Here is a 26,725-nt window from a genome sequence, read left to right as displayed (position 1 = left end):
AGGCTTCAACATCATTCCCACCAAAGAAATCCTAGAGCTGATCTCCTTCAGAATGGACTGGTTGCATCTCCTTGCAGTCCAAGGGACTCTTAAGAGTCTTCTCCAACACCACAGTTCAAAAGCATCAATTCTTCAGTGCTCAGCTTTCTTCACAATCCAACTCTCACATCCATACATGACCACTGGAAAAACCATAGCCTTGACTAGACAGACCTTTGTTGGCAAATTAATGTCTCTGCGTTTTAATATGCTATCTAGGTTGGTCATAACTTTTCTTCCAAGGAGTAAGCGTCATTTAATTTCATGGCTGCAGTCACCATCTGCAGTGATTTTGGAGCCCCAAAAAATAAAGTCTGACACTATTTCCCCATCTTTTTCCAGGAAGTGATGGCATCAGATTCCATGATCTTTGTTTTCTGAATGTTGAGCTTTGAGCCAACATTTTCACTCTCCAGTTTCACTTTCATCAAGAGGCTTTTTAGTTCCTTTTCACTTTCTGCCATAAGGGTGGTGTCATCTGCATATCTGAGGTTATTGATATTTCTCCCGGCAATCTTGATGCCAGTTTCTGCTTCTTCCAGCCCAGCATTTCTCATGATGTACTCTGCATATAAGTTAAATAAGCAGGGTGACAATATACAGCCTTGACGTACCCCTTTTCCTGTTTGGAACCAGTCTGTTGTTCCATGTCCAGTTCTAACTGTTGCTTCCTGACCTGCATATAGGTTTCTCAAGAGGCAGGTCAGGTGGTCTGGTATTCCCATCTCTTTCAGAATTTTCCACAGTTTAGGTTGTTCAAAAAGGAAGGGGCAAATACAGGGTTTGTTTCATGATAGCTGGAGTTTGTTATTCTCTTCCTTTATGGTGGAGTTTACTAATATCCTGTTTCCAGTTCTTGGAATCTTGATTCTGTCATCCACCTTGGTATAATTTCAGGATGATGGTTCACGTGTATTGCTTACCCCTGCCCCAACTTCTCCTGTAGCTAGTAGATAGCAAGTACTCTGTTCTGTTTCCAAAGCAAGAAAAAGTCCTGAGATCAGAGTTTGGAGATATACTGTGGTATACACACAATCATATTTTGTAGTCTGACTGCATCCTAGCATTCATTAGGACTGATTTAAGTAGTGTAGAACAATTTATGACTTTTTAAAAACATTTTTTGTTTTGTTTTGTTTTTGCTAGTTGTGGCACACAGGCTCTTTATTGTGGTATGTGGCCTTATCTCTAGTTGCTGCATGGCATCTGCAGAGCACATGGACTCCAGTTGTGACATGTGCATGCGTGGGCTTAGTTGTCCATGGCACGTGGGATTTTAATTCCGTGACAAAGACTGAATCTGCATCCCCTGCACTGGAAGGCAGATGCTGAACCACTGGATCACCAGGGAATTCCCAAGAATTTACCTATTATTTTCTCTTGAGATTTGTTGCCTCTCTCATGTGGTCATGTCCTAGATTACAGCTTTAGTTTGTTAATTAGGCACCATCAGAAAGGTCTCCACCCCTAATATACTGAAGCGAAACCACAAAGTTGGCTTTACATAATGGCCTTAACCTTCCAATAGTACTATTAGCTCATACATAAAAATGACTTCTCTCTTGTCTTACATTCCTGTTTGATATTCTACCCTCTCGTCAAAATGTGTATCCTTTTAGAGTGCCTGATCTGATTTTAATATAAAGTCATCTGATTAAATTTCTTTAAAAGTCTTAAAGTCTATTTAAATAGAGGATGTATTTCAATAAAGATGTGCTTAATATTAATTCTTATGAGTGAAGAATTTTATTTTTTGCAATTTGCATATTTTCTTTTGTAAACTCACATTTCAGAAATCCTGCTAAAAATTCAAGGACTCAATATTTCTTCCTACCACCCCATCGCCACATTCAGTTTTCCTATACCTCCTTACTTACTCTCAACATATATGTTCATATAACAGACATGTAGCCTATCTCATCAGCTCCACAGTCCAGCCCATTTGCTTCCTTTGCATAACCAGTGTTTTCTCTTGAGAAGTGAGGTGGATGGATGGATAGAGTTGTTTTTCAGGCATTTTTGGCAGAGTACACAGGCACTTTGAGGCATGATTTGCTCTGCACTTGAAAAGGAAGTAAAGTTCTGACTATAAGCAAATTGACATTGTTTGCTTCATAAGGTGTTCCAGTCTCATTTTATATGATTTTGACAATTTCCTAATGGTGTTTTTGACCATGGTACCAAGAACGTACTGAAAGGTTGCTGCTGCAAGCCGTGAGCTACGCTGCAAATCGTGACCTTCGGAGGAGAGGATATCCATCCAGGGTCAGAGATGAGACTTGATCACTTGAAGCTTTTGTGTAATAAATTTTTTTAAAGTATAAAGCGATAGAGGCAGCCTCTGACATGGGCTTCAGCAGAGGGCAGGAAGTGTGCTAGTTTTTAGCAAGGAGTTATATATCTGTTAAAGAATCACCTGAAAACTGAGAGAGTTGTATCAGTCCTCTCTCCCACAACATGCATTTTGAGATGGCATTTGCACAAAGTGAACATCCCTGGCCATAAAACAATTGACATGAGTCTTAAAGAAAGGCAGATTTCCAAGCAAATACATAGTTAAAAGAAAACTTTTTATTTGTATAGAGAAGGAAAAAACAAACAAAATCCTCCACTTGCAGTCTATTTCCTCCACTTGGGGTCCCCTAGCCTTCCTACTTGTTACCCTCTCACTATGCTTTTGTGTGTCATATAATTATTAAAATAAGTACCATTCACTAAAAGTACTTGTATAAAAGTACATGATGTATATTTGTGTGCTCAATCCCTCTGTCGTGTCTGACGCTTTGCAGCCCTGTGGACTGTAGCCCACCAGGCTCCTCTGTCCATGGAATTGTTGCAGGAAGGGGGACACCTTCCAGGCCCCAGTAGTGGTCTCTTATCTAACACTTGGAAATGAATTGTCCGAGAAGATACATATGCTGACAGAGAAAGATTTTTACTGGGAAGGGGTGTCTGGGCGGAGAGCAGTTGGGTAAGTGAACTCAGAAGAACTGCTCTGCCACATTGCTCGCAGTCTTGGGTTATATGGTGATGAGATTAGTTTCCAGGTTGTCTTTGGCCAGTCATTCTGACTCAGAGTCCTTCCTGGTGGTGTACACATTGCTCAGTCAAGACGGATGCCAGAGAGAAGGATTCTGGGAGGTGGTTGAATACGTGGTCACCTTTTGACCTTTCCGGAACTCTTCTGGTGGTTGGTGGTGGTTGCTGAGTCAAGACGGATGCCAGAGAGAAGGATTCTGGGAGGTGGTTGAATACGTGGTCACCTTTTGACCTTTCCTGAACTCTTCTGGTGGTTGGTGGTGGCTTCTTAGTTCCGCTTTCCTTTCCAGGACCTCCTGTCTTAAAACAACTCATGCAAATGGTTACTATGGTGCCTGGCCAGGGTGGGCAGTTTCAGTCGGTGTGCTTCTCCTAACAGAATTTTCCAAGCAAAAATACTGGAGTGGGTTGCCATTTCCTACTCCAGGGGATCTTTCTGACCCAGGGATCGAACCTGCATCCCCTGTGTCTCCTGCACTGGCAGATGGACTCTTCACCACAGAGCCACCAAGGGAGCCCAGTGCATTAATACGATGACATTAAATCTTCACCTTCCTTTGCGCAGCTGACAGTCACCATGTCTCAGCTACTCAGATGCAATGATCTTTTTTTGGCATTTATTCCTGTCTTATTGTGTGTTGTATGTTGTAATCTGTAGCATGCTTTTATATCTATAAACTTGTGAATGCTTTAAAAAATGCTGATTTCCAGCTTACCAAGTTAATATAATTTTAAGAAGAGTTGACATGAAAATATCAATGCAGGGTGACTGTTGTTGGGTCTCTTTGTCTTAGAATTTGGTATATAAAATATTTGGTGTGCATTCTAGATTTTTAAATAATTTTTTCAGCACTTTTTATATATCATTATATTGCTTTCTGGCATCTATTACATCTGATGGGAAGAGAGTTGTTAATAAGTATTTTAGTCCACTTGATGTCAGAGGGTCTGTAAACTATGGTCCACAGGCTTAATCTGGCACACTACCTGTTTTTATGTGATCTGTGTACTAAAGTTTTTTTTTTTTTTTTTTGGCATTTCTAGAAAGTATGTTTTTGGTTCCACATGAAAACTGTATGAAATTCAAATGTAAAATTTTCTTGGACCACAGCAGTGCCGACTGAATGTGAAAGCTTTTGTTCTACAGTGGCAGAGTTGAGTAGTTGTAACACAGACCATCTTATCTAAAATATTTGTCTTATATTTATGTTCCTTTACACAGTAAATTTGTTGGGCCCTACTATAAGTAGTAACTCATTTTCTTTTTCATGCTGCTTTAGAGATTTTCTCTTTGTCTTCAACAGTTTTTGCTGTAATGTGTCTAGGTGTAGAACTGTGTTGTGTTTGTTTCTTTATTTGTCTTTTAGCCATGTCTTGCAGCTTGGAGGATCTTGGTTCCTTGATGAGGGGTTGAACCTGGACTGTGGTAATGAAAGTGCAGAGTCCTAAGCACTGGACCGCCAAGAAATTCTCTCTTTTGATTATTTACTTGTGGCTTGTTTAGCTTCTGAGGTCTGTAGATTTATATATGGCTTCCCAGGTGGCACTTTTGAAACCACTCTTTAAGCAATTTTGATGTAGCAATCCACTGATGCTTTTGAACAGTGGTGTTGGAGAAAACTCTTGAGAGTCCCTTGGACTGCAAGAAGATCAAACCAGTGAGTCCTAAGGAAATCAGTCCTGAGTATTCATTGGAAGGACTGATGCTGAAGCTGAAGCTTCAATACTTTGGCCACCTGATGTGAAGAACTGACTTACTGGAAAAAACCCTGATGCTGGGATAGATTGAAGGCAGGAGGAGAAGGGGATGACAGAGGATGAAATGGTTGGATGTCATCACCAACTTGGTAGACATGAGTTTGAGCAATCTCCAGGAGCTGATGGTGGACAAGCCTGGTATACTACATTCCATGGAGTTGCAAAGAGTCAGTCATGACTGACTGACTGACTGACTGAACTGAACTGAGGTGGTGCTAAGTGGTAAAGAACCCACCTGCCAGTGCAGGTGGATGTAAGAGATACATTCCCTGGATAGGAAAGATCCCCTGGAGAAGGAACTGGCAACCCACTCCCATATGTGTGCATGTGTGTGTGTATGTGTGTATTTTAATCAAATTTGGGACGTTTTGGCCATTATTGTTTCAAATATTTTTGCTGCCATTTCTGTCTTTTCTGGGGCTTCCCTGGTGGCTCAGAGGTTAAAGCGTCTGCCTGCAAGGCGGGAGACCCAGGTTCAATCCTTGGGTCGGGAAGATCCCCTGGAGAAGGAACTGGCAACCCACTCCAGTATTCTTGCCTGGAGAATCCCACGGACAGAGGAGCCTGGTAGGTTACAGTCCATCGGGTTGCAAAGAGTCGGACACGACCGAGTGACTTCACTTTCACTTTCACTTCCGTCTTTTCCATTCGGGACTCTCATCATACTTGAATTGTCACAGGTGTTAAGGGACTTGGAGGTGAAGTTCATCTCACCTGCGCCACCAGAATTTTCACTTTTTTCAGAATTTTACCATCAGAATTTTCACTTTGGTATGGGATGGAACAGACGGTCAACAAATTCTGTCCTAATAAAGTTGGACAAAACAATCACAAACAACCATTTCAGTACTCTGGAATTCAACCAGAGGAACACAACAAACTGAGAAGCACTTACTTATTAAGCTATTCAACTTCAGGCAACAACAGTGTTTTTGCAGTTCTGAGCTATATATATCCTTTTGTTAAATTGTAACTATGAATGTAACAGTTTCTGAGTCCTGAGATTCCTTTTGGCAAACCACAGAAATCCATTCTTTTGTTGATGGACATTTGGGTTCCCTGTATTTGCCTATTACGCATACTGGCTTTATGGTATTTCCTGTATATGTCTGTTGGTGACTGTGTATATGTTTTTTTTTTCTTGTTTCTACCTAGGAATAAACTGCAGAGTTTCATTCAGTTTGCTATATACTGCCAAAATTTTCCAGAGTGGTTAAATCAATTTACCCTCCAGTAAACCAGGCTCTACATCTTCACCCACATATGGTATTTCATTGTTAATGATTCTGATGTGTACAGTGTGGCCTTATTTTCCATCTTCCTAATGATCGATGAAGTTTATATCCTTTTTATATATTTGTCTTGTGACTGTGTTTGTGAAGTGTCAGCTCAAGTATTTCATCCATTTTAAATAATTGTGTTGTCTATTCTTTTTTCATTATGTGTAAGATTTCTTTATATATTCTGTATATACGTTTGTTTGTTTTTTACATGTATGTATGTATGTTTGTTTTCCCTTCATGGATCACAGCCTTGCTGTGTCAAAGAGGCTTGTGTAACTCCATAAATTTATGAGCCATGCACTGCATGGCTGCCCAAGGTGGACAGGATATAGTGAAGAGTTCTGACAGAACGTGGTCCACTGGAGAAGAAAATTGCAACCCACTGATTCCAGATAGGAAAAGGAGTATGTCAAGGCTGTATATTGTTACCCCATTTATTTAACTTATATGCAGAATACAACATGAGAAATGCTGGGCTAGAAGAAGCACAAGCTGATAACAGGATTGCCAGGAGAAATACCAATAACCTCAGATATGCAGATGATACCACCCTTATGGCAGAAAGTGAAGAAGAACGAAAAAGCCTCTTGATGGAAAAGAAAGAGGAGAGTGAAAATCTCCTTGAGCCTAAAGCTCAGGATTCAGAAAACGAAGATCATGGCATCTGGTCCCATCACTTCATGGGAAATAGATGGGGAAACAGTGGAAGCAGTGTCAGACTTTATTTTTTGGGGCTCCAAAATCACTGCAGATGGTGACTGCAGCCATGAAATTAAAAGGCGCTTACTCCTTGGAAGAAAAGTTATGACCAACCTAGATAGCATATTAAAAAGCAGAGACATTACTTTGCCGACTTAAGGTCCATCTAGTCAAGGCTATGGTTTTTCCTGTGGTCATGTATGGATGTGAGAGTTGGACTGTGAAGAAAGCTGAGCGCTGAAGGATTGATGCTTTTGAACTGTGGTGTTGGAGAAGACTTTTGAGAGTCCCTTGGACTGCAAGGAGATGCAACCAGTCCATTCTGACAGAGATCAGCCCTGGAATTTCTTTGGAAGGAATGATGCTGAAGCTGAAACTCCAATACTTTGGCCACCTCATGCGAAGAGTTGACTCATTGGAAAAGACTCTGATGCTGGGAGGGATTGGGGGCAGGAGGAGAAGGGGACAACAGAGGATGAGATGGTTGGATGGCATCACCAACTCAGTGGACATGAGTTTGAGTGAACTCTGGAAGTTGGTGATGGACAGGGAGACCTGGCGTGCTGCAATTCATGGGGTCACAAAGAGTCGGACACAACTGAGCGATTGAACTGAACTGAAGAGTATTCTTGCCTGGAGAACCCCAGGGACAGTATAAAAAGGCAAAAAGATGGCCACCCAAATTGGAAGGTGTCCAATATACTACTGCAGAAGAGTGAAGGTCAATTACTGATAACTGCAGTAAGAATGAAGTGGCTGGGCCAAAGTGGGAATGACGTTCAGCTTTGAATGTGTCTGGTGCTGAAAGAAAGTCCAATAAATACAAAAAAATATTGCATAGGGATCTGGAATGTTAGATGCATGAATTAAGATAAATTAGATGTGGGTAACCAGGAGATGGCAAGATTGAACATTGACATCTTAGGATTTACTGAATGAATGTGAACAGGAATGGATGAAGTTAATTCAGATGATCATCATATCTACTACTATAGGCAAGAATCCATTAGAAGAAATGGATTAGCTCTTGGAAATGCAGTGCTTGGATGCAGTCTCAAAAACAACAGAATAATCTCAGTTTGTTTCCAAGGCAAGCCTTATTCAACATCACAGTAATCCAAGTGTGTGTCCCAACCAATGATGTGAAAGAAGCTGAAGTTGACCACTTCTATGAAGACCTACAAGATCTTCTAGAACTAATACCAGAAAAAGATGTCCTTTTCATTATTGGAAATTGAAATGCAAAAGTAGGAAGTCAAGAGATACCTGGAGTAACTGTCAAGTTTGGTGTTGGAGTACAAAATGAAGCACAAGAAAGATTAACAGACTTTTGCCAAGAGAACACACTGGTCATAGCAAACACCCTTTCCAGCAACCCAAGAGATGACTCTACACATGGACATCACCAAATGGTCAATATGGAAATCCAGTTGATTATGTTCTTTGCAGCCAAAATTGGAGAAGTTCTATACAGTCAGCAAAAACAAAACATGGAGTTGACTGTGGCTCAGGTCATGAGCTCTTTATTGCATAATTCAGGCTTAAATTGAAGAGGGTAGGGAAAACCACTAGGCTGTTCAGTTCAGTTGCTCAGTCATGTCCAACTCTTCGTGACCCATGGTCTGCAGCAGCCAGGCTTCCCTGTCCATCACCAATGCCCAGAGCTTGCTTATCACGTCCATTGAGTTGGTGATCGCTTCCAGCCATCTCATCCTCTGTTGTACCCTTTTCCAATGAGTCAGTGCTTTGCATCAGGTGGCCAAAGTATTGGAGCTTTAGTTCAGCATCAGTCATTCCAATGAATATTCAGTACTGATTTTCTTTAGGATTGACTGGTTTGATCTCCTTGCAGTCCAAGGGACTCTCAAGAGTCTTCTCCAACACCACAGCTCAAAAGCATCAATTATTTGGTGCTCAGTTTTCTTTATGGTTCAACTCTCACATCCATACATGACTGACTACTAGAAAAAACATAGCTTTGTTCAGTCCTTGCTGTTTCTGTCCTTTATTGGGTCCATTCTTGCATGAATTATTCCCTTGGTATCTCTGATATTCTTGAAGAGATCTCTAGTCTTTCTCATTGTATTGTTTTTCTCTATTTCTTTGCATTGATCACTTGGGAGGCTTTCTTATCTCTGTTTGCTGTTTCTGGAACTCTGCATACAGATGAGTATATCTTTCCTTTTCTGCTTTGCCTTTTGCTTCTCTTGTTTTCTCAGTTATTTGTAAGGCCTCCTCAGAAAACCATTATGCCTTTTTGCATTTCTTTTTCTTGGGGATGGTCTTAATCAGTGCCTCCTATACAGTGTCATGGCCCTCCGTCCATAGTTCTTCAGTCACTTTGTCTACCAGATCTAATCCCTTTAACTTATTTGTCACTTCCACTGTATAAAATCATAAGGGATTCGATTTAGGTCATACCTGAATGGTCTAGTGGTTTTCCCTACTACGTTCTTCAATTTAAGCCTGAAATTGGCAATAGGGAGTTCATGATCTGAGCCACAATCAGCTCCCAGTCTTCTTTTTGCTGACTGTATAGAGCTTCTCCATCTTCAGCTACAAAGAATATAATCAGTCTGATTTTGGTATTGACCATCTGGTGAAGTCCATGTATATAGTCTTGTCTTGTGTTGTTGGAAGAGGGTGTTTGCTATGACTAGTGCATTCTCTTGGCAAAACTCTATTAGCCTTTGCCCTGCTTCATTTTGTACTCCGAGGACAAACTTGCCTGTTTATCCAGGTATCTCTTGACTTCTAACTTTTGCATTCCAGTCCCCTGTGATGGGAGATACCCATCTTCCAAGGTAAGGAGCAGTGGCTGCACTTTGCTGGAGCAGCCGTGAAGAGATACCCCACGTCCAAGGTAAGAGAAACCCAAGTAAGACAGTAGATGTTGCGAGAAGGCATCAGAGGGCAGACACACTGAAACCATAATCACAGAAAACTAGCCAATCTGATAACATGGACCAAGCCTTGTCTAACGAAATGAAACTAAGCCACGCTGTGTGGGGCCACCCAAGACAGATGGGTCATGGTGGAGAGGTCTGACAGAATGTGGTCCATTGGAGAAGGGAATGGCAAACCACTTCAGTATTCTTGCTTGAGAACCCCATGAACAGTATGAAAAGGCAAAATGATAGGATATTGAAAGAGGAACTCCCCAGGTCAGTAGGTACCCAATATGCTACTGGAGATCAGTGGAGAAATAACTCCAGAAAGAATGAAGGGATCAAGCCAAAGCAAAAACAATACCCAGTTGTGGGTGTGACTGGTGATAGAAGCAAGGTCTGATGCTGTAAAGAGCAATATTGCATAGGAACCTGGAATGTCAGGTCCATGAATCAAGGCAAATTGAAAGTGGTCAAATGGGAGATGGCAAGAGTGAACATCAACACTCTAGGAATCAGCGAACTAAAATGGACTGGAATGGGTCGATTTAACTCAGATGACCATTATATCTACTTCTATGGGCAGGGATCCCTTAGAAGAAATAGAGTAGACATCATGGTCAACAAAAGAGTCTGAAATGCAGAATTTGATACAATGTCAAAAACGACAGAATGACCTCTGTTCGTTTCTAGGCAAACCATTCAATATCACAATAATCCATGCCTATGCCCCAACCAGTAACGCTGAAGAAGCTGAACGGTTCTATGAAGACCTATAAGACCTTTTAGAACTAACACCCAAAAAAGATGTCCTTTTCATTATAGGGGACTAAAATGCAAAAGTAGAAAGTCAAGAAACACCTGGAGTAACAGGCAAAGTTGGCCTTGGAGTATGGAATGAAGCAGGGCAAAGGCTAATAGAGTTTTGCCTAGAGAATGCACTGGTCATAGCAAACACCTTCTTCCAACAATACAAGAGAAGACTCTACACATGGATATCACCAGATGGTCAACACCAAAATCAGATTGATTATATTCTTTGTAGCTGAAGATGGAGAGGCTCTATACAGTCAGCAAAAAGACCGGGAGCTGACTGTGGCTCAGAACATGAACTCCTTATTGCCAAATTCAGACTTAAATTGAAGAAAGTAGGGAAAACCACTAGACCATTCAGGTATGACCTAAATCAAATCTCTTATGATTATACAGTGGAAGTGAGAAATAGATTTAAGGGACTAGATCTGATAGAGTGCCCGATGAACTATGGATGGAGGTTCATGACATTGTACAGGAGACAGGGATCAAGATCATCCCCAAGAAAAAGAAATGCAAAAAAAGCAAAATGGCTATCTGAGGAGACCGTACAAATAGCTGTGAAAAGAAGAGAAGTGAAAAGCAAAGGAGAAAAGGAAAGATATACCCGTTTGAACGGAGAGTTCCAAAGAATAGCAAGGAGAGATAAGAAAGCCTTCCTCAGATATCAATGCAAAGAAATAGAGGAAAACAATAGAATGGGAAAGACTAGAGATCTCTTCAAGAAAATTAGGGATACCAAGGGAACATTTCATGCAAAGATGGGCTCGATAAAGGACAGAAATAGTATGGACCTAACAGAAGGAGAAGATATTAAGAAGAGGTGGCAAGAATACACAGAACTGTACAAAAAAGATCTTCATGACCCAGATAATCATGATGGTGTGATCACTAATATGAATAAGAGTCTTGCCGGGTAGAGTATTCTTGATTGTAGGTGCTTCTCTTTCATCACTTTAAATATATCATGCCTTTCCCTGCTAGCTTGTATAGTTTCTATTGAGAAACTAGCTTATAACTTTGTGCAAGTTCCCTTGTATGTTATTTGCCATTTTACCCTTGTTGCTTTTAATTTTTGTCGTATTGATTGCTGTGTGTTTTTCTCCTTTGGTTTATCTTGCCTTAGACTCTGTGTGTTGCCTGAACTTGACGATTTCCTTTCCCATGTTAAGAAAGTTTGCAGCTAATATTTCTTCAAATATTTTCTTGGGTCCTTTCTCTCTCTCTTCTCCTTCTGGGACACCTATAATGTGAATGTTGGTGTGTTTATTGTTGTCCCAGAGGTCTCTTCATTCTTTTTTCTGTAGTCTGTTCTGTGGCAGTGATTTTGACCATTCTGTCCTCCAGGTCATCTATCCATTTTCCTACCTCCATTATTTGGCTATTGGTTCCTTCTAGTTTTTTGTTCATCTGTTATTTTGTTCTTCAATTCTTCCAGGTCTTTGGCAAACACTTCCAGCATCTTCTCCATTGTTTTCCCAAGATCCTGGATCATCTTCACTATCATTATTCTCAATTCTCTCTCTGGAAGGTTCAGTTCGGTTGCTCAGTCATGTCAGACTCTTTGTGACCCCGTGGACTACAGCACTCCAGGCCTCCTTGCCTATCTTCATTTAGTTGTTTTTCTGGTGTTTTATCTTGTCCCTTAATCTGGGACATAACTTTCTGCTCTTTCATGCTGAATAACTTTCTATAATGTGGTTTTTCTTCTAGCAGCTGTAGAGTTGTGATTATTCTTGTTTCTTCTGTCTGCACTCTAATGGAGTTGGGTAAGAGGCTTGTGTAAGCTTCCTGACGGGATAGACTGGTTGGGAAAACTGGGTCTTGCAATGGTGGGCAGGGCCATGCTCAATAAAACTTTAATTCAGTTGTCTGCTGATGGGTGGTGGAGTTGTGCTCCTTCCCTGTTTGCTTTTTAGCCTGAGGCTAGCCACCTCTCTGGTAGGGTTAGTGGCAACCTCCAGGAGGACTTATACCAAGGGTCCATTTCCAGGACTGCTGCTGCCAGTGCCCCCATTCCCACGGTGAGGCCCTGCTGACCCATGCCTCAACAGGAGGCCCTCCAACACTACCAGGTAGCTCCGGTTCAGCCTCCAGTGGTGTCACTGCTCCTTTCCCCTAGGTCTTGGTGCACACAAGGTTTTGTTTCTGCCCTCTAGGAGTGCAGTCTGTTTCCCCCAGTCTTGTGGAAGCCCTGTAATCAAATCCTGCTCGTCTTCAAAGTCAGACTCCCTGGGGATTCCCAGTTCCTTTGCCAGATCCCAGGTTGGGAAGACTGATGCGGAGTTCTGAACCTTTACAACAGTGGGAGAACTTCCTTGGTATTACTGTCACCAGTTTGTGGGTCACCCACCTGACAGGTATAGGATTTGATTTTATCACAACTGAGCCCCTCCTGGCACCTCCTTGTGGCTTTTTCTTTGTCTTTAGACATGGGGTATCTTTTTTTTGGTGGGTTCCAGTGTTCTCCTGTCGATGGTTTTTAACAGCTAGTTTCAGTTTTGGTGCTCTCACAGGAGTTGCACGCTGGTCTTTCTACTCCACCATGTTGACCTGAAAGTCAGTATACTTTTTAAAAATTAATTAATTAAAATTATTATTATTATTATTATTTTGCTGTGCTGAGTCTTTGTTGCTATGCAGGCTTTTTCTACTTGCAGTACAGGCTTTTTCTAGTTGCAGCATGCCAGCTTCTCATTGCAGCAGCATCTCTTGTTGCAGAGCACGGGCTCTAGAGCATGCAGGCTTCAGTAGTTGTGGCACACAGGTTTAGTTTCCTGACAGCATGTGGAATCTCCCGGGATCAGGCATCAAACCCACGTCCCCTGCATTGGCAGGTGGATTCTCAACCTCTGGACCACCAGAAAAGTCCTAGCATTAGGTTTGTTGTGATAACAGTTACTGTTGTAGTATAATTATTTATATACTGAAAAAATTTTTTGAATTTGAAAAGTTTGGAAAAATTTTCTATTTTCTTTATAGCTGCTTTATTTTATAAAGGTTTAGTCCTTAGCTTAGTAGAAAATAAATTATTGACTTATTTTGTTTTACTTATTTCTTTAATAAAACTTTACTATTTCATTATCTTTTTTTAATAGGAAAAAGTAGGAAAGTTTTAAAAAGCACATACTAAAAAATTTTAGAAGAACTTCCTACATCATTGCTTTATTACCCAGAAACAGTTTCTTATACTGCCAGAAATTCCATTGCCCTGCCATGCCTGCTGCTCATTTCAGTTCAGTTCAGTCGCTCAATCGTGTCTGACTCTTTGCGACCCCATGAATCGCAGCACGCCCGGCCTCCCTGTCCATCACCAATTCCCGGAGTTCACTCAGACTCATGTCCATCGAGTCAGTGATGCCATCCAGCCATCTCATCCTCTGTCATCCCCTTCTCCTCCTGCCCCCAATCCCTCCCAGCATCAGAGTCTTTTCCAATGAGTCAACTCTTCTCATGAGGTGGCCAAAGTACTGGAGTTTCAGCTTTAGCATCATTCCTTCCAAAGAAATCCCAGGGCTGATCTCCTGTATCTGATTCCTGTAGAACTATATATTCTAATATGCAGTTCAGTAAATCCATGTTCTGTCATTCATACATGGATATGTTGTTGTTGGTTTCTCAGTTGTGTCCAGCTCTTTGGAACGCCATGAACTGCAGCACACCAGGCTTCCCTGTCCTTCACTTTTGCACACACTCATGTCCATTGAGTCGGTGATACCATCCAACCATCTCATCTTCTTTCGCCCCCTTTTCTTGCCCTCAGTCTTTCCCAGCATCAGTCTTTTTCAGTGAGTCAGCTCTTTGTATCAAGTGGCCAAAGTATCGGAGTTTAAGCTTCAGCATCAGTCCTTCCAGTGAATATTTAGGGTTGATTTCCTTTAAGATTGACATGGATATGGTCTTGCCAAATTAAAGATTTAATTTCTTTATGCTAGATACATTACCTGCATAAATGAATGCATATTTGGATCATCTTGAATGTAGAACTGTTTTTAGGGGACACCAGAGGTCTGCAAGGTGAGGATTAAGCTGGAGGCAGCAGAGGTGAACAGAATTACTGTCCCTTTGACAGAGTGAAGGCAGTCCTGGAGTTACTGGTGTAGTGTTCACCAGCACTCCCCTGAAACCCATAGAGAAGGGGAGTTTGAAAAATACCTGTTAAGCTCTCAGCCTTGGTCTGACAGTGTATAATAGGGAAAAAGTGGGGCTAAAAGACTGGATAAGAGAAACATTTTTCTTATCAGAAAATATTTTTGATACACCAGGGATCAGAGAAACATTTTTTAAAAATATACTGTTATGTTTTGCTATTTTACCATATTTCTATGATGCATATGATAAATCATTAAACAGCTCTAATATTGATTAGTATTCCCTTTGAAGATTACTGTATCTCTATTCTATGAAATTTGTTATTAGAAAAGATTTTTCTGAAAACTTATTTTGCACTTGAGTTATTTGTTGTCCTTTATCTTTTCTATTTTTTTTTTGTTTGTTTGTTTTTCAGTACAGTGAGTAGAGTTCAAATGCCACTAGCTGCGATGGCAAATCTTTTCTAACCTATAAAAATTATGTTATTAAGGGATAGATTTGAAATCATTTCTATGGATACATCTTACTTTCATTTTTTGAAAAATCTGTGGAGGTAAACTTTCTAAAGTTAGAGGCTAGTCACTCTTTCCTTCCCTCTGTTTTTGTAATTCATAGGATTTCAGGTGCATAGAAATAGATTAATCGTAACTGTCTTCATGATACATAGATTTGTTTCACTCATGGAATGAAACATTTAATTAAACATTCATCCCCCATTTGTTTTATCCTTCTTATTGTGTTTTTAAAATTTATTGCTGCAGCATAGTTTTTAAGGATGTGTTGAATACTGGTGAGCCCATGCACAACCCAAGAACAATTTATTTCTGTGTCCTCTTTGCCTATCTCTTTCCCTACTCCTCATCCACAAAATTAACTACAATTCTGAATTTTTTTTGTTGTTTGTTTGATTACTTTCTAGATTTAGATCACATTATTGTATATATAAATACACGGATGTGTCTGTGTTATTTGATTCTGGTTATTTTTGAACTTCTAAAAAGGGCATAATGTATAACATTCATGTTGTCTTCTGGGGCTTTCTTTTTTCTATTGTGCACTGTTAGTGCAATTTATGAATATTTGTTTCTAGTTTTTCCATTGTTCCTACAATGCTGCTATAAACATTCTGTACATGTCTTGATGTTCATGTGCTTGATTTTCTTTTTCTGGCTAAACATTATAGGATCTTAGTTTATGCAAAAGTTCAGTTTATCCATTTTTATCTAGTTCCATTTAGTTGCTTTTAACTTCATTAGAAAGTTTTGTAAAATTGTATTGTGATGGTTGTCATAGCAGCATGAATTTTTGAAAAAAAATCAAAATTGATGAATTTTTTTGTAGCCATTTTAATATTGAAGGTGGAAGGAAAAAAGCAACATTTTTTGGACACATTATGCTTTACTATTTCAAGAAAGGTAAAAACAGAACTGAAACACAGAAAAAAGAGCAGTATATGGAAAAGGTGCTGTGACTGTTGAATGTATCAAAAGTGGCTTGCCAAGTTTCATACTGGAGATTTCTTGCTGGATGGTAAAGTCAATGTTATACCACGTGGGAGAGAGCCAACATACTCAATATCCAAAACCAGGCATTGAAAATCATTTGCACTAGCTTGGTTATGTCAGTCACTTTGATGTTTGGGTTCCACACAAGTTAAGCAAAAGAAAAGCCCTTCTTGACTGTATTTGCACACTGGATTCTTAACTTAAATGTAACAAAAATATACCAGTTTTTAACATTGTGATGGACAATGAAAAGTGGATACTGTACAATAATGTGAAATGGAAAAGATTGCTGGGCAAATGAAATGAACCACCACCAACCATACTGAAGGCTGGTCTTCATCCAAAGAAGGTGATGTCATGTATGTGGCAGGATTGGTAGGAAGTCCTTTATTATGGACTCTATATGGAAAACCAGACAATTAATTCCAGCAAGTACTGCGCCCATTGAGACCAACTGAAAGCACACAATGAAAAGCATCCAAAATTAGTCAACAGAAAATGCTTAATCTTCCATCAGAATAATGCATGTTTCTTTGATGACCAGGCAAAAATTGTTATAACTTGGCTGGGAAGTTCTGATTCATCCACTGTGTTCACCAGATGTTGCACTTTCAGATTTTGTCTATACAAAATTATCTTAATGGAAAAAAATTTGAATTCCCTGAAAGACTGTAGAAGCCACCTGTGACAGTTCTTTGCTCAAAAAGATAAAAAGTTTAGGCAAGATCAAATTACGAAGTTGACTGGAAAATGGCAGAAGATAAGTGGAACAAAATGGGGAATACATTATTCAATAAAGTTCTTGGCAAAATGAAAAATGTGTCTTTTATCTTTACTTAATAACTGAAGGAATTTTTTGGCAAACCCAGTATGAGTGAAGTTATCCTTTGGTTCCAAATCCTGTGATTCAAATTCTGGTTTTAGGCTACACTATTTTTGCCTTTTAACTGGTGTATTAAGTCTTTGTGAATTCAATTACTTCATTATTTTTTTCTATGTACTGCAGTTCTAAGTTGTCATTTTGTTCCTTTTTGCCTTCATTTGCATTGAATAGTTAGGCTATTTTTTCTTCTATTACATTAGAAGTATTCTACTCTATTCCTGTTATTTTTGTGGTTTCTCTAGCATTACATGTAAACTTATCAAAGTCTACTCTTAATCCATATCTTTAATTTTATATAATATTAACATGTTATTGTTCAGTTGTTAAGTCATGTCCAACTCTTTGCAACCCCATGGACTGCAGCATGCCAGGCCTCCCTGTCTCTCACTGTCTCCCATTGTTGCCCAAGTTCATTTCCATTGAATCGGTAATGCTATCCAGCCATTTCATTCTCTGCCTCACTCTTCTCCTTTTGCCTTCCATCTTTCCCAGCATCAGTGTCTTTTCCAGTGAGTTGGCTCTTTACATCAGGTAGCCAAAGTATTGGAGCTTCAGCTTCCGCGTCAGTCCTTCCAGTGAATATTCAGGGTTGATTTCCTTAAAGATTCCTTTAGGATGTCCAGCATATTAGCATAAATGAGGTAAATGAATATTGTTAAGTATTCTGTTTTTGTTGTTTAGTCACAAAGAGTTGTTTGCCTTTTTGTGACCCCTTGAACTGTATAGCCCACCAGGCTCCTCTGCCATGGGATTTAGCAGACAAGAATACTGGAGCGGGTTGTCATTTCCTTCTCTAAGCTTTTTTTTTTTTTACTTCAGACTTCAAGCTTTTCATTTTATATTGGCATATAGCCAACTGATTAACAGGGTTGTGGTAGTCTCAGGTGAATAGTGCAAGGATTCAGCCATATATATATACATGTATCCATTCTCCCTCAAACCTCCCTACCATGCAGGCAAGCACGTAATATTGAGCAGAGTTCCATGTGCTATACAACAGGTCTTTGTAGCCTATCCATTTTACATAGTCATGTACACACTGTTCTATGTAAAATCCAATTAAATATTTTACTTCTGTATAATAAAAATAAAAACTATAAGACCTGTTATTTTTGTTTTGCAGCATCCCTGTTCATTTATATACCATTTTCCATGATCTTTATTTTATTTTGCATCTTGAACCTTAATTATACCTCTATAATTTTCCTTCTCTTGAAAGTATTTTTTAAAATATGTTCAGTTCAGTTGAGTTCAGTAACTCAGTCATGTCCAACTTTTTGCGACCCCATGAATCTCAGCACTCAAACTCACGTCCATCAAGTCGGTGATGTCATCCAGCCATCTCATCCTCTGTCGTCCCTTTCTCCTCCTGCCCCCAATCCCTCCCAGCATCAGGGTCTTTTCCAATGAATCAACTCTTTGCATGAGGTGGCCAAAGTACTGGAGTTTCAGCTTTAACATCATTCCTTCCAAAGAACACCCACGACTGATCTCCTTTAGAATGGACTGGTTGGATCTCCTTGCAGTCCAAGGGACTCTCAAAAGTCCTCTCCAACACCACAGTTCAAAGGCATGAATTCTTCGGTGCTCAGCTTTTTTTACAGTCCAACTCTCACATCAATGCATGACCACTGGAAAAACCATAGCCTTGACTAGACGGACCTTTGTTGGCAAAGTAATGTCTCTGCTTTTTAATATGCTGTCTAAGTTGCTTATAACTTTCCTTCCAAGGAGTAAGCGTCTTTTAATTTCATGGCTGCAGTCACCATCTGCAGTGATTTTGGAGCCCCCCAAAAATAAAGTCTGACACTGTTTCCACTGTTTCCCCATCTGTTTCCCATGAAGTGATGGGACCAGATGCCATGATCTGCGTTTTCTGAATGTTGAGCTTTAAGCCAACTTTTTCACTCTCCTCTTTCACTTTCATCAAGAGGCTTTTTAGTTCCTCTTCACTTTCTGCCCTAAGGATGGTATCATCTGCCTATCTGAGGTTACTGATATTTCTCCTGGCAATCTTGATTCCAGCTTGTGCTTCTTCCAGCCTACCGTTTCTCATGATGTACTCTACATAGAAGTTAAATAAGTAGGGTGACAATATACAGCCTTGACATACCCCTTTTCCTATTTGGAACCAGTCTGTTATTCCATGTCCAGTTCTCACTGTTGCTTCCTGACCTGCATACAGGTTTCTCAAGAGGCAGGTCAGGTGGTCTGGTATTCCCATCACTTTCAGAATTTTCCACAGTTTATTGTGATCCACAAAGTCAAATTAGCAGAGTCTATAAGTTAGTAAACTCATTACTATAAGTGAATAAACTTGTTTTTGCCAAATCGAAAAATGTGGAGACTTGCCTTTGTGTCAGAGGACATTTTAACTGGGTATACAATTTTAGATTGGCATTTGTTTTATTTTTCTTACTGTCCTGATGATAGAATAGCACACTCCTTGTCTCAGTTCAAAAATGTTAGTCTTAAGAAATCTAACTGTTGTTCCTTTGAAAGCAATCTGTTATTTCTGTTTTAAAGAATTTTTTTATGGTTCTCTATAATTTTAATTTGATTGCAAATGTGGATTTCTTTTTATACTGCTTAAAATTTGATAGGTGCTTTAATCTCTTCATTGATGTCTGTCATTGATTCAACTACATTCTCAATTACTGGCTTCTAAAATATTATCTCTGCCTCACTGTTATTACTGGACTAGTTTACATTGTTAGACTTTCTTATTGGCTTCTCTGTGTCTTTTACTTTCTGTCTTATATCCTGTCTATTTGTCTCTGCTGCATTCTGGATAACTTCTCTTAACCTACCTTTTGGTTCAGTTAACTGTCAGTTAACTGTCTTAAACTGTGTTTAATCTTGTTAAACATACCCATTGAGTTTTTAATTTAGTATTTTCTCTTCTAGACTTTCGTTCTTTTAATCTGCTGCAAAGTTTCAAGGTTACTTTATATGTCTTGTAACACAGTAAGCATGCTATTTTTAAAGTCTGTTAAATAATTCCAAAACATGAGGTCTTTGAGTGTTTGTTACGTACTGTTTGCTGTTTTCTTGTTCATGGTGTCTTATTTACTTTTGTATCTGATTACCTTTGATTATGTCCTTGTCATTATATTTGAGAAAGTACATGTATGGTTGATGTGAAGCCTGAGTGATGGCCTTTTCAGAAATAACTTTAGATTTTTTTCTTCTAAACATCTGGAGAGGCTATCAGTCTGGATCAGTATAATCTGAATTTAAGGTTTGAGGTTTCCTGGACCATGTACATGCCATGAAGCTGGGCTGCAGGTTCATAACTGAGTTTGAGTAGCTATTTGTAGTACATCCTTTAAATTGTTTGTGCTTTTGTAGCAAAAGCAACTGAATCCTTGGCATACGTTTTTAGGTTCTTACTTCATTATCTTGTTACCTTTTCATACTTTTAAGACATTTTCCATATTTCATTATTCCTTAACATTTTTCATTCCAGGGTTTAGTTACCTAGTCTGCCATTAACAAGAGTCAGAAATCTTTCCCTTTCATTTACTTTAGAATTTTTCTTGATGTTTGTTTGCTTTTTGTAGGTTCTACATGAAACGTTTCCTCAACACACATTCCTCATGAATGGTCTCATTCAGGGTGTAAAGGTAAGAACAAGTTTTGTTTGGCCCACAACAAACCGAAGCCAGGAGTCCTTGATAGCTTAACTCTGGAAGTTTAAATAGGACTCTGGAAAACTATTACCATTTGTAAATTTTGTAAATCAAATTTTTAGTTGAATTATCAAAGTCAAAATAAAATACAACCCAAATCCATAAGGCACTGCTTTATTTTTATTAACATGTACAGAGCAGAATATGAAGGGTATAATTGTGTGAATTTTAATTCCTCTATTAACAGAATAAAGTCAATCTTAAAAATAGGTCAAGTATTAATGTCTTCTTTTAAGATAGACTTTGAGATTGAAGATGGAGTCATCAAGATTTAGTTGGATGTAAAGTCTTATGTCAGGGCTGGTGTTCTAGACACAATTTTCTGAGCTCTCAACCACTCGACATAATTAACCTTAATTCATTGTTTAAATTTTAATGTGATTTCTTCCAGTCCCAATTTGTAGTAAAGTATATGTGTTCTGCATCTAATTTGTTCTTTTCAACTTAGGTAATATCAGTCTACATAATTTTATGTTGTTTTGAAAAGCACACTTAAAATTATGCCATAGTACTTTGCTAAATTCAGTCAGAGGAATGCTTTGAGCAACATTAATTGTAATGAATACTGTTTATTCTTTGTCTATTTTCAAAAAGAATTGGAGAATGCTTACAATAATAACATAAGTAAAACAGAACAATTTAAATAAAGTAAAATAAGACATTTTTAATACTCATTGAGAGGAGGAATATTATCAAGAATCTGGTGTGTTTTTATTTAAGCACTAGTTTGTGAGCAGTTTTATCTACATGAGCAAATGAAAAACTAAATGAGAGAGGGCATTGATTACAAATACTACATAAGTGTATCATTACAGTGGAGTCTTTGAAAGTCACTCTGTAGATCTTTTTCTTTAATCATGTGGAGCGAATAAAATCTATATTAGTCTGGTTCTGCAGAATAAATCCAACTTGGTCTGTGTCTGAAAGCCAAGTGGCAAGCTCTTCATACTTCACTTAGAGATACCCACAATATTATTGTAAAAAAACATAGAACATAAAGTATTTAAGTTGATTCAAGGGTGTGGACCAGGACTTATAAATAACTTCAGCAACTATTGAACTTCAATTTATTGAGCTTAAGGAGTTACATGTTTTAGTAACTGGTCGTTGTTTCTCAGATGAGGATATGAGAGAACCCTACAGCCAAGCATAGCTCTATTAAAATGTCTTAATATGGATATGAGCACAGTGGAACAAATATGGCTTTTATATTGCTTTTGCTTTAAATTTCTGTTCTGCATCTTATTAACGGTTACCTTAGTCATATAATGTAATCTTCCCTTCACTGGAGAGCTATGAGAAAGATAAAAGATCTCTTGTAGGGTGATTGTGAGGATTCAGTGAGCTAGTATATGTAAAACTATTAGCACTCTACATTCATGTGTTAAATACTTAGTAAATGTTGCAAAGAAAAATAACAGAAACTGTTACAAGGAAAGTCTGATGATCACTTTTCTCACCAGTCTGGGGAAAGATTTTCTTTTTTAGAATAAGAATTATACATAAATGAAAAGATTGAGTCATTTATATCAATCTTTAAATTTTGGTAAGTCAAAGCCACCATCATCAAACTTAAAATACAAATGACAAACTGTTTTTTGTGATAGAAGAAGGAATACATATAAGCATTCTCAAAGTAAAAGCGTAGGAAAATGACTAACATCCCAGAAGGGCAAAGAAGGATGTAAGCTGGCAGTTTACAAAAGACGTCAATGTGAAAATAAGTTTATCACTATTAAGAAATGAGTCCCAAATTAAATAAGACAATGTTTTTTCATGCACATTGTTAAAGAATTTTAAACTGACAAGAACTAGTTCAATTTTTGGTAAATTGTGTCCCCTTGCACTGTTGATGAGAGGATAAATTGGTATAGCTTTTCTGGAAGGCAGTATTTTTAGAGTTAAAAAAATATTCACATATTTTAACAAAGTAATTGCATTTCTAGAAATTTGTTCTTCTCAAATCGAGTTATTCAGGATTCGGCTAAAGGACTATTTGTAATAACAAACCTGTAGAAACTTTATAAATTCCTTAAAATTAGAAGAATAGATATGTGTGGTATAGCCATATAATGTAATATAGTATGGTTTCAGTTTTATTTTGACCAAAATAAATGTAAGTAAGCGGGGGGGGGGGGGGGGGGGAATGATTAAAAAGGAATCACCTGAAGTTTGAAAGGATGTGGATTTATGGATGATTTTTAATTTTCTTCCTTATACAGTTTGTTCATCTTTGTAGATTTTCTACAGTTAACTTTCACTTTGTAAGTTTACTATCATAATAGATTTGGGGTGAGCATCAATAAAGTAAGTATACAAGAGTAACCAGTTCTGTTCTGTGAATTCTCCAGTTGGGCAGGGGGTTGTTTGTTTGTGGTTTTGGTTACTGCAGCAGCTTTACTGAGATATAATTCACCTACCATGCAAGTCATCCATTTAAAGTGCATGTGTGGTTTTTTCATTATACTCAGGGTTGTGCAGCCATCAACACAGTCAATTTTATCACATGTTCATTGCTACAAAAATGAATCCTGTACTCCTCATTCCTCCCTAATCTCAAGTATAAATCTGCTTTCTGTCTCTATTGGTTTGTCTGTTCTGGACATTTCACATAAATGGAATATACAGTATGGTCTTTTATGACTGACTTCTTTTCTTATGGTGTTTTCAAATTTCACCTGTAGTACTTATGAGTACTTTATTCTTTTTACGGCCAAACAGTATTTCACTCTGTATCCATGCCACAGTTTATCCATTTATCAGTTGATAGACATTTTGGGGTTGTTTCTGGTTTTTTATATTATTGTGAATAATGCTGCTTTGAACATTTGTATACAAGTTTTGATATGGACATTGTTTTCACTTTATCATAGGTACATTGCTAGGAGTAGAATTTCTGGGTCATACAGTAATTTGAGTTTCTAAAAATTGTGTTTTCAAATTAATTTCTTTCTTAACCCTGTTTCTGACAAGTAATTTATGTTCCTTATCTCCTAGACTTCTGACAGATAAAGGGGCTCAAGCCAGGGACAATTTCTTTTTTCTTTCTATATTTAACTCCCTTAATGATATCATCAGACTTAAGACTTCAAACTCTCAAATAAGTATCTCCCTAAACCTTGAGCTGGAACTTTAGACTTTGTATATTCAGTTGCCTAATTGACATCTCTACTTCCTTGCATAATAAGTATTTGAAAGTTAACAGCTCCAAAACTAAATTCCTGGTCTTCCCCTCCAGCCTGACCAACTCACAAGTCTTCCTCATATTAGTTACTTGTCATGCCATTCTTGCTTATGCCAAAATTCCTAGAATCAGTCTTCTTTCTCTTCCATACATATCCGGAACCCAATCCATCAGCAAATTCTGTTGTTCTACTTCAAAATAGAACCATCATCAAAACTCTACTTGTTCCCCTTTCAGTGCTGTGTGTACTGTGCTTAGTGGCTCAGTTATGTCTGACTCTTTGCAGCCTGATGGACTGTAGCCCACCAGTCTCCTCTGTCCATGGGAGTCTCCAGACAAGAATACTGGTTTGGGTAGCCATGCCCTCCTCCAGAGGATATTCCTGACGCAGGGATCAAGCCCAGGTCTCCTGCATTGCAGGTAGACTCTACCTTCTGAGCCACAAGGGAAGTCCAAGAACACTGGAGGGAGTAACCCATCTCTTCTCCAGGGGAACGTCCCAACCCAGGAATCAAACCAGGGTGTCCTGCATTGCAGGTGTATTCTTTACCAACTGAGCTACCAGGGAAGCCCTTTGGTAGAGATCATGATAAAATATAAACCAGTTGGTGGCATTCTTCTTCCTTTCTTTTATACACACACACACACACACACACACACACACACACACACACACACTGTGCTAAGCAGCGTGTGGAATCTTAGTCTCCTGACCAAGGATTGAGCCTTTGTCCCCTGTGTTGGAGGCGCACAGTCTTAGCCACTGGACCTCTGGGGGTCCCTGTGGTGCTCTTCTTAACCACCCAACCCCAGCCCCCATTTTCTCTTGACAGCACCCTTCTACTCTGTTCCACTTCCTACTGACCTTGCTGCAGCCACAACTTCCTCAGCCTATTTCTGCCTGAAGGCTCTGCAGGTACTGTTTTTTTTTCTGCTTGCTTTTCCCAGGTTTTGAAAGTCTTTACTAACCCTCAGCTCCTCACCTGGATGTTATTTTGTCAGTGAAGGCTTCACTGACCGCCATCTTGAGTAATGTATCCAGTGCTCATCACTCTTAATCCTCTTACTCTGCTTTTTCTCCAAAGCATTATCTCTCCTTTGACATGCTGTATATTTTGCTTTATCTTTATCTTGTTATTGTGTTCTCCTCACTGCTCTTGTTTTAGACTGAAAGTTTCTTAAAGACGTGGATTTTTGTCCGCTTTGCTCACTGCTATCCCCAGCATAGTTCTTAGCACTCAGCTTCCCTGGTGGCTCAGATGGTAAAGAGTCGACCTGCCAGTGCAGGAGATGTGGGTTTGATCCCTGGGTCTGTAAGATCCCCTGAAGAAGGAAATGGCAACACACTCCAGTATTCTTGCCTGGAGAATCCCGTGGGCAGAAGAACATGGCGGGCCACAGTCCATGGAGTCACCAAAGAGTTGGGCACAACTTAGCGACTAAGCAACAACAAATACTGTCGAATTAAAAGTTCCTCCAGGCTTTTTTATAGTCCTTTTGATAAAGTCAAGATCCAGCTTACTTAGAGACTATAACTATGTTTCTTTTCCCCTTATATCAAGCATTTGCTAATTATACCTTCTAATTTCCCCATGACATTAAAACCACGTGAAGTACAAGCAGCCCTCTCTTTGCATGTTGTAGTACACACAAATTTCGGTTGCCACAGTTCAGTTAAATGGCATGAGTCTCCCAACACACAATTCAGATTTCCACTACCATATGTATTAACTGTGAGTAGTTGCATAAATTATAAATAACTGCTAACTCCTCAGTCCACAAAACACTATGTCAATAACAGATGCACGTCATAACCCATTGTGACATTTCAAAGTGTTGATGACCTGGTCACTGTGCATCTGTTAGTTCATGCATGTAAAGCAAAATGTGTATTGTGTTGCCTCTTTGATCCAGTGATATGTTGGAATCTGATCCAAACCTAGAAATGCTTATGACAGTTTTCCAGTTCATAAAAGATATGTGCATCATGTAGGACTTTCAAAGAAGAAAAGTGCTAGTCTTATGACTCTTAATGTTTTTTTTTTTTACAAAGAACATTTTAATTATTAATGCTTTAAATTACGGTGTACTAAATAAATACTAGTTTTTCTATTTCTTTCATTTCACTAGACATTTATAAGTGATAGTAAAAGAATTTTCAGTGTTCTGACAAAAATTTCTGAAAGTCAAAGAATAAATCAGTTTTTCCCATTGATTAGAATAACTACAAGGTTTCAGCTTGCAGTCATTTCTTTCAGTTCCATACTACCATGCAAAGTAAAAACTATGTGTATTGTCTGCAATGGTTATATGATACTCCATTGTATTAATATTCCATAATTTGTTTATCTATTTCCCTGTATAAGTGGTTTCTAATTGTAAACTATTGAAGATAATTCTGAGTAAATTTTTAAAATAAATCTTTATATATTTTTATTGTTTCCTTAGAAATAGAGTTGTAAAATTATAACTAGTGAGTAGAAAAGTGTGGGCATTTTAAGAAATCTTGAATATATAGTACCACATTATCTCCTAGAGCAATTGTGCCATTTCACACACCCATCAGCAGTATGTATATCTGTTTCACCATCCTCTAATACAAGTATTACTTTTCAGATCTTTACCAATTTGATAGCTTGAGAATGATGTCTCACTGTAATTTTATTTGTATTTTTTTAATTACAAGTGAGGTTAGGTATTTTTACATTATTTGCTGGCTACTTTTATGAAGTGTCTTCAAGTTCTTTATTTTCCTAATAAAGATTGTTCAATTCTTAATTTTTCAATAATGAAATTTATTTTGCATTAATCCTCTCATTTTAATGATTGTTAATTTAGTACCTGTTCATC

The 26,725-nt window shown here is 38.6% G+C and overlaps 1 protein-coding gene across 2 annotated transcripts in view; it reads left to right on the top strand.

The window, feature by feature from the left end:
- Positions 1–26,725, top strand: part of MFSD14B (major facilitator superfamily domain containing 14B) — a 118,686-nt gene that overhangs the window by 52,944 nt on the left and 39,017 nt on the right. For both annotated transcript variants that reach the window (XM_069576802.1, XM_069576803.1), the window contains exon 3: positions 20,563–20,625. In XM_069576802.1, coding sequence (XP_069432903.1) covers positions 20,563–20,625 — 63 coding nt within the window. The remainder of the gene's footprint in view (positions 1–20,562; positions 20,626–26,725) is intronic.

The sequence above is a fragment of the Ovis canadensis genome, chromosome 2 (assembly GCF_042477335.2).
Source record: "Ovis canadensis isolate MfBH-ARS-UI-01 breed Bighorn chromosome 2, ARS-UI_OviCan_v2, whole genome shotgun sequence".
Taxonomy (NCBI): Eukaryota; Metazoa; Chordata; class Mammalia; order Artiodactyla; family Bovidae; genus Ovis; species Ovis canadensis.
Note: the sequence above shows the minus strand (reverse complement) of the source record. Positions and strands in the feature narration are given on the sequence as shown.